The sequence below is a fragment of the Mustela erminea genome, chromosome 3, assembly GCF_009829155.1.
Source record: "Mustela erminea isolate mMusErm1 chromosome 3, mMusErm1.Pri, whole genome shotgun sequence".
Lineage (NCBI taxonomy): Eukaryota > Metazoa > Chordata > Mammalia > Carnivora > Mustelidae > Mustela > Mustela erminea.
Window position 1 is genome coordinate 71,846,521 of NC_045616.1, and position 12,092 is coordinate 71,858,612.

The 12,092-nt window shown below is 37.5% G+C and overlaps 1 protein-coding gene across 1 annotated transcript in view; it reads right to left on the reverse strand.

The window, feature by feature from the left end:
- The window catches only part of RNF180 (ring finger protein 180), a 189,835-nt gene that overhangs the window by 151,569 nt on the left and 26,174 nt on the right, over window positions 1-12,092 (reverse strand). The window contains exon 2 of the mRNA XM_032336146.1: window positions 8,186-8,320. Within this exon, the coding sequence (XP_032192037.1) occupies window positions 8,186-8,320 (135 nt within the window). The remainder of the gene's footprint in view (window positions 1-8,185; window positions 8,321-12,092) is intronic.

Genomic DNA, 12,092 nt, shown 5'->3' on the forward strand with positions numbered 1-12,092 from the left:
TAAAGCCTTTAAAGTAATAGGATGAATGGTTATCTCCTTTGGGAAAAAATTAAACTGAAAATTACAAAAGCAGTATTATTAGGACTTAAAAAACCTCGCGAGACAGTTATTACAGGTCTCAAATTTATATTTGGGGGAGGAAGGAAGAGAAGAAGGAGGAATTAACAGCCAATTTCACTTAATGCTATCGAGAAATACTGACAAAATATTTTGTAACTGAAATAATTTGTTCAAGCAGCAGGGGGAGCCAAGGCATTGTTATTTTTTTTGTTTATTCTTTAAGGGTAGGGAATGTTTCTGGTTGCTATGTATAGGGTGAACTTCATTTAATTTTAAAATTACAAATGTTATGCACTATCTTTTTATCATTAAATGATCTTTAAGATTTTTAATTAAGCTGACAGGTTTAATGTAAAAAGCTGACATAGACAATTTAATATTATATGATATTTTTGAAAGATGTTTAACATTTGGCATTTCCAATGTTAGCATTATTACTCCCTCAGCTAATTCATTAAAAGTGAGCCAACTGTATATTTAACTACATGGCTATAAACATAACAGGGAAAAGACTGGGTAAAAAAAATATGTCATTTACATTATTAATTAGAGTGTTACAAATATAAAGGAATCAAATTCTATTATCCTGACCCTCCCCTTTTTTTCCCTATTTGTACTCTGAGAAGGTACTTGAGGATGAAAACTTTTTTTACTCAAAAGTTCAGAATGAATAAAAAAATGATTTAAAGCCTCACTTAGGGTCTCCCCACATTCAACCTTGTCAACTTTCCAAAAATTCACTCTTCACACAACACACACAACAAAAATAATCTTTTTAAAATTCAATGGTCATATCACTCCTTTTCATTAGCTTCCCAGCTTTTAGAATAAAGATCAAAGCCCTTAATTTGGTTCACAAGGCCATAAATGATCTAACTAATACCTTTCTTTGTAGTTTTAAATCCTGCCACACTCCCTCTTGATCTCTGAACTCCAATCATGGAAATCTTCTAATTCCATGGATAGCCCATATTCTCTCCAGCACAGGGCCTTTCAACACGCTGGTCCCAAAGGGTAGAATGTGCTTCCTCATGTATTGCTGTCGCTAGTCTTCCACCACATCCCCACACAAGTCACTTCCTCAGACAAGCCTTCCTGTGACAAGTTAGTTCAATCCTGTCTATATCATGTTCTTATGGATTTCTATACCTTTTTTTTTTTGCCATTTACATGGCCATAAATTAATATTTATGATCAACCACCATCCCAAAAGCTTTGCAAGGACAGGGCATCTGTCCTTGTGCTCTTGTTTGAATTTCCAGTGTCTATTATAGGAACTGTTTGTTGTTTCTTAGCTTGGGCTCCCTTACCAAAATACCAGACATATCCTGTGTGACTTAAACAGAAGACATTTATTCCTCTCAGTTCCAAAGGTTAGAAATCTGAGATCAAAGTGGCAGCATGCTCAAATTCCAGAAAGATCGCTCTTCTTAGCTTGCGATGGTCATCTTCTCACTGAGACCACACATGGTGGACAGAAAGAGAGACCTCTTTCTTCTTATAAGGGCACAGTCTTTTCAGGTTAGGGCCCTATTCTTAAGATCTCATTTAACCTTAATTACCTCCTAAAGACTCATCTCCAGATGCAAACACACCGGGGAATAAAACTTCACCATGAGCTTGTAGAGGAGATACCATTAAGTCTAAGCATGTGGAAAGATTAGGTATGAAATAAATATATGCTGACACTAACAAAAGAGAACATAGAAATATTTCAAAATAAACAATATAAGTATGATTTGTTTCATTATTGTAGCTACTAGAAAAAAGATACCATCACATTAATAAAGTCAGAGAGAAAATGAGCAAAATATGTTAGCCAAAAAAAGGTGGAAAAGTTGTATAATCCAATACTCAATTCAACATTCAGTAATCATATCTTGGCCACCTTGATTTTGAAAACTGAAACACTCCACAGTCTGTAACTGAAAAGAGTCATAACCCAGTAATTATAATGCTTTAAAATAAGTGTTGGACCATTCCTCAGTCCCCATTTTCCTCCATTCACTAAAACCTGGTACTTGGCCTTCAATTCTCTCAACTACAACGAACCTTGACCTCCTCTTTGCTAAAGCCAATGTACACTGTCATGTAGGGTGTCTACACATGTCCAGTTTGTATGCCAGTTCAACACAAATCTGGAGGGCACCCTTCACAGACCCACACCCTGCAGAACTGTATGGTGTACAACCTGTACACTGAAGCTAGTGTCTGGTCTTTGACATCTCACCAAAGACCCAGTGCCATTAACCAACCCCTCTTCCTAGGAGATACCCATCCACTGAATTGTGTAACACCGTATCCTGATTTTTAGCCCTACCTTTCTTGCTCATCTTTCTTCCTACTGTGTGCGCTTTGTTTTTTTCTGTCCATCCTTTCAACACTCCTTGGCCCTCTTTCTCACTCCATTCACATTGCACATGGCGATCTCATGTACTGTCACAGTTGTACTCTCCACTTGCATGCTGATGACTCCCAGAATCCCACTTTTAGTTCAGATCTCTGTTCTCAATCCCATATCCTTAGAATCAGTAGCCTCTTAGAAATCTCTACTGGAATGTTCTATGAGCCACATAAACTTGACATGTCCAAAACTGAATCTAAATTGACTGAAAAACTAAAACTGAGGACACCATTCTTAATCACTGGCCAAAACCTCACAAATGGGGAGCATTTCTGTCATTGCATTTTTATGTTTTCAGGGGTTTTTTTTATTTTATTTTTATTTATTTTTTTGACAGAGATCACAAGTAGTCAGAGAGGCAGACAGAGAGAGAGGGAGAGGCAGGCTCCCCACTGAGCAGAGAGCCTGATGCGGGGCTAGATCCCAGGACCCTGAGATCATGACCTGAGCCGAAGGCAGAGGCCCAACCCACTGAGCCACCCAGGTGCCCCAGGTTTTTGTTAGTTTGATTTTGATTTTGGTTCTTGCTCCTATTTCATGTATCTTAAGCCTAAAAGCTGGGGTAGGAGCCCCTTTCCTCCTTGTGGACACTGTAAACTGTCTCAAAATTTCCTTCCAAATTCCTTCTTGCATGCCTTACTACAAGCCAGGAGCTGGAAAGCTAAAGTTCAAATGTCCTAGATTGCCTTACAGCTCAAGTTCCAAACATGACCTAGCTTCCACCAGGCTGATATACCTTCTCAGTATTATGAAAGCAGAAGCAATGACTGTATCTGTGCTCTTTTTTTCTAGTAGGCTTGGTTTTGAAGGTATTTGGTTATTCTGCACCAAGTTACTGTGATCCCAGTATCAAGTTTTTGATGCTAAAAAGCAGAGTGTGGGACCTCCATTTCCTGGCATGGACAGGGCTAAAGAAATGTGGTCCTTGAGCCAAAAGCTATGGATGCCATCTTCCCAGTTTGCTGATCCTCTGTGTTTTTCTGAGGGTCATTTCAAGTCCATGTGGGGTGCTGAAGACAGCAGACATAGTCTGAGATTCACTCAGGGTGAGGAGATTCTAAGGGGGACCCCTTACATAAATTTGGTTTATAATCTCAGTACAAGGGTGAACGAATAGTAAATGTGGTGTACAAAGGAAGACAGAAGGAAACTTGCTAATGTCAACTGTGGTACTCAATAAAAGGAAAGGGAAAAAATCTTCCCCTCAGGTCGCAGAACAATTTCTTAAACAAAAAGTACAAAAAATGAAGGAGATGACTAAAAGTCAACTACAGTACATGATGAACTCCTGTTCCTTTAAAAATTCCACAAAGAGTATAATATAAATTACAAAAACTGGCCAAAGATATTTGCAATAGAAAAACCAATAAAGGATTAGTATTTAGAACACATAAAGAAAAACAAAAAACAAAAAACAAACAACAACAACAACAAAAAAACCCAAAGGAAAAGCACCTACTAAAAAACAGGTAAGAAAAAAAAGCCATTTGACAGAAAACACCAAGAGCCTGAGAGATGAGATGTGGAATGCTAGTGACAGTGACAATGGGGGTGATAAGCAATGCTCAAGCACTGCTCCTAGCATTGTCAGCAGAAACAGTTCAGGGCTACCCAGCAAAGGCTGAGCGTGCACATGCCTTAGGAGGCTGCTGCTGCCTTTACTCTCAGAAATTCACTCCTGCCCATGGGTGCCAAGGTATGTACAAGAGAGCTTATAATAGCACTGTTTGTAAGAGCAAAACACTGTAAGACTCCAGTGTCTGACAAAGCAGGAATGCATTATACACTGTGAAGTATTAATGCGCCAGAACACTATACCAAAGTAAGAATCAGTGGGAACTGTACTAAACATGGCGATTTCAGTGAAAGCAACAATTCCTGGAAAAAGACCCACTTACAGTATGATTTCATTTACAGAAATTAAAACAACACAACACTTTCAGAAACAAACTTATTTTATATACATGACTTTTTAACTGTATAGTTTAATAGGCAATAAAGGTAAGAGGTGATAAATTAAGCATTCTTTCAGCATAGTATCTGATAAAATTATGTTTATGTTTAGGTTCAGTATTTTTAGTTTCCTTTAATTAAAACAGATCTTTTGTGGGGTGCCTGGGTGGCTCAATGGGTTAAGCCTCTGCCTTCTGCTCAGGTCATAATCCCAGGGTCCTGGGATCGAGTCCTGCATCAGGCTCTCTGCTCAGCAGGGAGCCTGCATTCCCTTCCTCTCTCTCTCTGTCTGCCTCTCTGCCTACTTGTGGTCCCTCTCTGTCAAATAAATAAATACATTCTTTAAGAAAAAAAAAACCCAGATCTTTTGTTCATCATTAATAATTTTTATGAAATGCTTCCATGTGTAAAATGTAAAGCGTTTTTATAGTTAAAGAAAGATCAAAAGAGAAGCAAATACCAATATATCCACTACTCAGTTTAACTAATATACAACCAGTACTTTAGAAGCCCCCTCAGGATCGCTGATTACAGACTTCTCCCAGACTTAACAATGATACTAATTCTGAAGATTAGCTTTTAAGAGGTTTTTATATATGTATGTATATGTATGTGTATATATATGTATGTCTTATTTTACATGCATATATTTTAATATTTTATGGAAATACAAACATTGAATATAGATTTATTTCTATAAATATATATTTAAAAAATCATTTTATATATTTTTAACTTATAAGGCAGTTTTAATAGATATATATATGCATCTATGTGTGTGTATATATATGTATATACATACACAAATATGTGTAATAATAAATATTATAATAAATAATATAATACACAATTAATATATTATTATATAATTATATACTGTATACTTATATAATAATAATAATAAATAAATAAACAATAAATAAAATGTATATATATGTATACATATACATTTTATTTTAAATATGAAGCTATGGCAACAAAAATGCAGTTCAGTGGTTACCTGGGTCTGGGCATGGGTGCAGGGCAAATGGGCCTAACCTAACTTTTTGGAGTGATGGAAGGTTTTGAAACTCTATTATAGTGACAGTGGCTCAACTCAAATATTTACTAAAAGTCATGTAACCATATTCTTACAATGGATGAATTTTATGGCTTATAAATTATACTTAAAAAGTTATTTTTGTGTGTGTGTGTGTGTGTGTGTGTGTGTGTGTGTGTGTGTGTGTGTTTTACTGTTTTGGTTCTTCTGGGAAGCCTTCCATAACTAGACCAGGCAGCAGTTAGTTTACCTCCCTTTGTTACTGTACTTAACAAATCAGGATATACTGCTTGGCCTGTCTTCATCTAGGTTTAAAGCCCCTAAAAAAATAAAATCAAATGAAATAAAAAAATAAAAAATAAAAAATAAAGCCCCTAGAGAAGTAGAATGCTTTTTTGTATTCTGCATCACTTTCTTGCACAACCCATGCCACTACTAAAGTAGCACTTAATGTTTTCTTGCTCATTAAATAACTATTAAATGATTAATAACCAGGATTTCTGCACTTAAATAAAAGTATCAGCCTCTCTACTGAGAAGGTGTGAAATTGCATGCTGTCCTGAGGGAGGAACAAAAGGAGCAAAGAGACGGTGGAGTTTAGAGTACTTGTTCTGGACCTTCAGTGTCAGGTCCAACTCTAGCTGCATTGCTTAGGAAAAGTATGATCTGGAGCAAATTATTTAACTGTCTGTACCTCAGTTTCCTTATCTATGAAGTAGAGATTATCTTCCTCAAGACAATCTATTCTTACCGTATAGGGAATAACATAAGACATTTAGAACAATGCCTAACGAACAAACACATAAAAAGGTACTTGACATCATTAATCAGTAGGGAAATGCAAATTAAAACTATAATGATATACCAGTATACATCTACCAGAACAGCTAAAATTACAAAGTCTGAAAAAGGGCTGACAAAGATGTAGAGCAAATGAAATTTACATTCACTTTGGAAAACTGGTAGCAGCTTTTAAAAACATTAAAATACACCTGCTCTGACGACCAGGAAGGAATACTGACCAGTGAAGTTTAGGAAGATGCAGGTTGGAATATGAATGAAGGTGACTGTGACTGACTTCCCAAACAGAACCCTGGAAAGCTCCCTAATTTCGATTCTGTGTGACAGAAAAAGGCAGGCATGAGAAGGTCTCATTACTGCCTTTTAGGATTGCAGTTGAGACAAGCATGCTTATAAAGTGAATTAATATTTTAAAGCATTTAGAAACAATGCCTGACATAGCAATGTTATACCAGTAGACAGAGTTAAAAAAAATACCTACTCTGTGGGCCCTCAGAAAAAATAAAACGGAAACACAGAAAATCTTTTACAAGAATATTGATAGTAGTTTTATTCATAACCCCAAACTAGAAATTCAGATATCTAACAAGAAAAAAAATTGATAAATTATATATACATAAAAGATAAATGGCATTCTACTCTGTAAAAAAAAATCAACAAAAACCAAAAAAAAACTACAAATACAAAACATAAATGAATCTCTAAAACATTTGCTAACCAAAATAAGTCAGGTACAAATGACATGCTGCATGTTTCCATGTGAACGAAGGTGGAGAACTGGCAAAACTAGTGTATGGTGATAGACATTAGTCTAGTGATTGTCCTGTGAGAGGGAGAGGAGGGAACTGGCTGGAAAAGGGCAAGACAACCTTCTGGAGTGATGGGAATTTATATATTGATCTGATTCACAGCAGAAAGGAGTGAAAAAATTTATCAAATTGTAGACTTCATTTTTTTTTTTTTACTCTGTGTAAATAATACCCAACAAATTACTCTTAGCATAAGTTCCCCCCCCCCCCAATTAAAATGTTTTGTCCATTTTTAAGAAGTATCTGATGTGTAGTAAGTATGCAAAAAAATTAGCTACTATTATCCATTTTAGCTGGCTACTTTGTTAGAGTGGTGAGGAAATAATCATTACATATGGTTGAGGCGAAAAACCCACAAACTAACAAGAAACCCACAAACTAACAAGAACCAAAACCTGAGTGTCTCTCAAAGAAGGGGAAACAAACAATGACAGCTGATTATAGTCACTGTATTGAAAGAAGAACTCCCTACAGTCTATGAATTACTGTCGAGTTGTACTTCTTTCATACTGCCTCTTCCCTAATGCTCTTAGAGCAGTTGAGGGATTTTATTTTTATTGTTTAAAAGCCACTTATTTTCCCCAGGATGTCTAATTAAGAGCTTTTAAATATTACTTAGATTTTCCTATTGACTTTCAAATTACACATGAAGTTGCTCTTCTAGGTCCATATTGAATACTAACTATACACACAAACACACATACACACATACATATATAGATCTACACCTCTATACATGCACACAAATATATATGTATTTATAAATATATATAAAAATAGGTTTTCCACTTCTTACTAGGATCTTGAACTTAATTGTGACTAAGGCTCATTCATGGTGGGGATATGAAAAACACTAACCATTATCTTCAACTTACATCTATGATACTGCACTTCAAACTTTGAGGGCATGTTCATGTCAGCAGCTAAATGTACAGTTAATTTTAGCCATGGAAAATGAGATGGCTTGTGAATACCACTTTGAAATGTTCTCAATGGTAAAGCAAAATAAAGTAAAAGAATCTAAGACAAGTGTTAAAGAGATAGGTGTGCACCTGTGGGTCTGCCCACAGCATTCAGATACTAGCAAAGTGTTTGAAGACTGGAGTTCACAGTACTTACCTTAAGAACTTGATTCTCAAGGTAATTCATCAAACACTCAGAATTTGCTATACATTTTCTACATTTCCAACAACGAAGAAAACTTATGTCTTCTTGAATATGATTTTGCGTTATCAATTCTTTGCTTCTTTTCATCTGTGGAAAAATTAACACATTTTTAAAAGTTGGAACTGTGTCAGATTAAGTGTGATTTTCTAAACTCTTACCACATTAGTTACACGTGGCTCAAAAGAAAGAGAATTATCATTTAATGAGGTACCTACTAGTAATCAGGTCTTAGCTTAGCAGGACTCTATAAACTATGTCCTGGATTGAAAATTCCATTTACTTATGATGATGATGCATTTTGTTAGTGATTACCAGCTTATTTTACTTTTGCAGAACATTTTGTGTCTGTTTATTTCCATCTTTCTCTCACTAAAAGTCATAAAAGGCAACTGCTAAAGGGTCAATTAAATAAGTTAATGCAGTGGTTTTTAAATGAGTCCTAACAAAGAACTACAAATATTCTTCTAAATAGGAAGTTTTAAATACCCACAGCATTAAATTTGAAATACAATAGAATTTATTGAGTTGCAGTTAGTTATGTGAAAATTGGAAGTACTTACTTTAAATTGATGGCAAAATCCCTTAACCTGAATGCAGTAATTTCTCTTGTATATTGTACTCAGTGAAACAAAAAGACTTATAGAAGAACCCTACCAATTTTGTCATCTACTTTTACACCTGAGATTTTATGTAAATAATGGAAATTAGACCATTTGGGCAGAAGAGTTTCACACTAATAATGATCCCAAAATAGGTGGAGTATATTTACTAACTTGTCTGGTAACCATTTATTAGAAAGAAAGGAAATGTCTACTAAGCTATCCACAAGGGACTGACTAACTTCCCTGGCCACATTTCCTCATTTGTTAGCTCCTTCATCTTTCATCCGTTCATTCAACATTAACTGACAGCTAACCAAATGCCATACAGTGAAGTCAAACTCCAGGAGGCAATAGGCTGAGTAACACTTATTTTCTGTCTTAGAAGTGCTTGGAAAGTTTTAAAAAATGATACTTAGGCCCCACTCCTAGAAATTTATTTGGAGGTGGGGAGTGAGTTAGGAGTGGGCACTTTTAAAAAATTATCCCAGGTAATCCTGGATAACTTTTTAAAGTATGGTCAGGTTGAAGAAAGAGATGTATTACACAAACTATTAACTAAACTGCAACAGCTCTAAGGACTATAGAAGAGGGAAAACTGATGAACCCTAACCACATTTAAGGATTTAAGGAATCCTGTATAGGAGGGCACAGCATGCCCCTCTTGCAGCCCATCTAGCCCTGACCTTCAGGTAGCTAATTCCAGTTCTGTCTCCACAGATATCATCAGAGCTCATCTCATTTAAATTATGTCCTCAATAATCTCAAGAACATCTTAATTTGCAAATGTCTTATCTCCTCCTGCTTGATGTGCCTTTCTTCATTGTTGAAACCCTCTCTATTTGGCTCCTTTCTTCTCTTAGTATCTTATGTCCCCATATCCCTTTTAACCACAAATAGTTCTCAGCCAAGAGTAGGGACTTCAAGAAGAGGTCCTATCAGAATCAACAATGGAGGGGCGCCTGGGTGGCTCAGTGGGTTAAAGCCTCTGCCTTCGGCTTGGGTCATGATCCCAGGGTGCTGGGATCAAGCCCCGCATCGGGATCTCTGCTCAGTGGGAAGCCTGCTTCCTCCTCTCTCTCTCTGCCTGCCTCTCTGCCTGCTTGTGATCTCTGTCTGTCAGGTAAATAGATAAAATCCTTAAAAAAAAAAAAAAAAGAATCAACAATGGAGGAGGTAGGCAAGATGGCGGAGAAGTAGCAGACTGAAATGACATCAGGTCACAGGAGTTCAGCTAGATAGTTATCAAACCATTCCAAACACCTACAAACCCAACAGGAGATTGAAGAGAAGAGCAGCAATTCTAGGAATAGAAAATCGACTACTTTCTGAAAGGTAGAACATGCGGAGAAGTGCATCTGAAGTGACAGGAAGATAGACTGTGGGAGGAGGGGCTGGCTCCCGGCAAGCAGGGGAGCAGCAGAACACAAAATGAGAATTTTCAGAAGTGTGCTCCACTGAAGGACATTGCTCGAGAGGCTAAGCGGGGTGGAGCCCTCACAGGGACAGTGTGGTCTCAGGGTCACAGGGTCACAGAAAGATTGGGGGTGTCTGAGTGTGGCAGAGCTCCCAGGTATTGAAGCGGGGAAACCAACTACAGAGACAGAGCCAAGGAGTGAGCTCTCAGCTCGGGGTTACCTTAAACTGTGATCCGTGGCACAGCTGGGCCACCCCTCTCTGAGCAGGGACCCCACAAGTGGCAGATCTGGGGAGGCTCACATTCCTCCCCCAGGAGGTATGGAAGATACTAGTGTGGACACACTAGTATCTTCCATACTAGGAGGAGCAGCATGGAGCAGGAATTGGCAGGGTTTGGAGACTCCAAAGGGGGCTGTGTACCAGAGATAGAAATGCTCAGTCACAGGCAAGGTGAGCTTGGAACGTGGTCAGATACCAGGGAGACAGGAGTGAATGACCTATTTTCTCTGAGGACACACTGAGGAGTGGTGCACCAAGCTCTCAGCTCTTACTGCCATTTTCACTCCCGTCCTCCAGAGCTCTATGGAAAGCATTCAGGGAACAAAAGCTCCTGAGAGTGAACCTGACCAGATCTCTTAGCCAGGTCCCTGGGAAGGGCGGTGCAATTCTGCCTCAGGAAAAGACATTTGAGAATCACTGTAACAGGCCTCTTCCCAGAAGATCAGCAAGAACATCCAGCCAAGACCAAGTTCACTGATCAATGAGAACTGTGGAACTCCAGAGCTCAGGAAAGCAACACATAGAATTCATGGCTTTTCTTCCATGATCATTTAGTCTTGTAAAGTTAAATTAAAATTTTTAAAATTTTATGTTTCTTATTCTATTTTTAACTTTTTCTCCACACTTGTATCTTCCATACCTTTTTCTAATGGTAGAAATAGTAGATTGGCAGCAGACTTATCCAGACTCTGCAAAGAGCAAAACAGCCCTACAGGAAATACTGAAAGGGGTCCTCTAAGCAGAGAGAGAGCCTAAAAGTAGTAGACCAGAAAGAAATAAAGACAATATACAGTAACAGTCACCTTGCAGGCAATACAATGGCACTAAATTCAAATCTTTAATAGTTACCCTGAATGTAAATGGGCTAAATGCCCCAATCAAAAGACACAGGGTATCAGAATGGATAAAAACATAAGACCAATCGATATGCTGTCTACATGAAATTCATTTTAAATCCAAACACCTCCAGATTTAAAATGGGGGGGTTAAACAATTTACCATGCTAATTGACATCAAAAGAAAGCTGGTGTGGCAATCCTTATATCAGATCAATTCGATTTTAAGCCAAAGACTAAATAAGGGATGAGGAAGGACACTATATCATACTCAAAGGATTTGTCCAACAAGAAGATCTAACAATTTCAAATATCTATGCCCCTAACATGGGAGCAGCCAACTATATAAACCAATTAATAACAAAATCAAACAAAGAAATTGACAATAATACAAAATAGTAGGGGACTTTAACACCCCCCTCACTGAAATGGACAGGTCTAAGCAAAAGATCAACAAGGAAGTAAAGGCCTTAATTGACACACTGGACCAGTTGGACATCACAGATATATTCAGAAAATTTCATCCCAAAGCAACAGAATAACACTCTTCTCTAATGCACATGGAACATTCTCCAGAATAGATCACATCCTGGGTCACAAATCAGGCCTCGACCGAAACCAAAAGACTGGGATCATTCCCCGCATATTTTCAGACCACAATGCTCTGAAGTTAGAACTCAATCAAAAGAGGAGAGACGGAAAGAACTCAAATACGTGGTGGCTAAA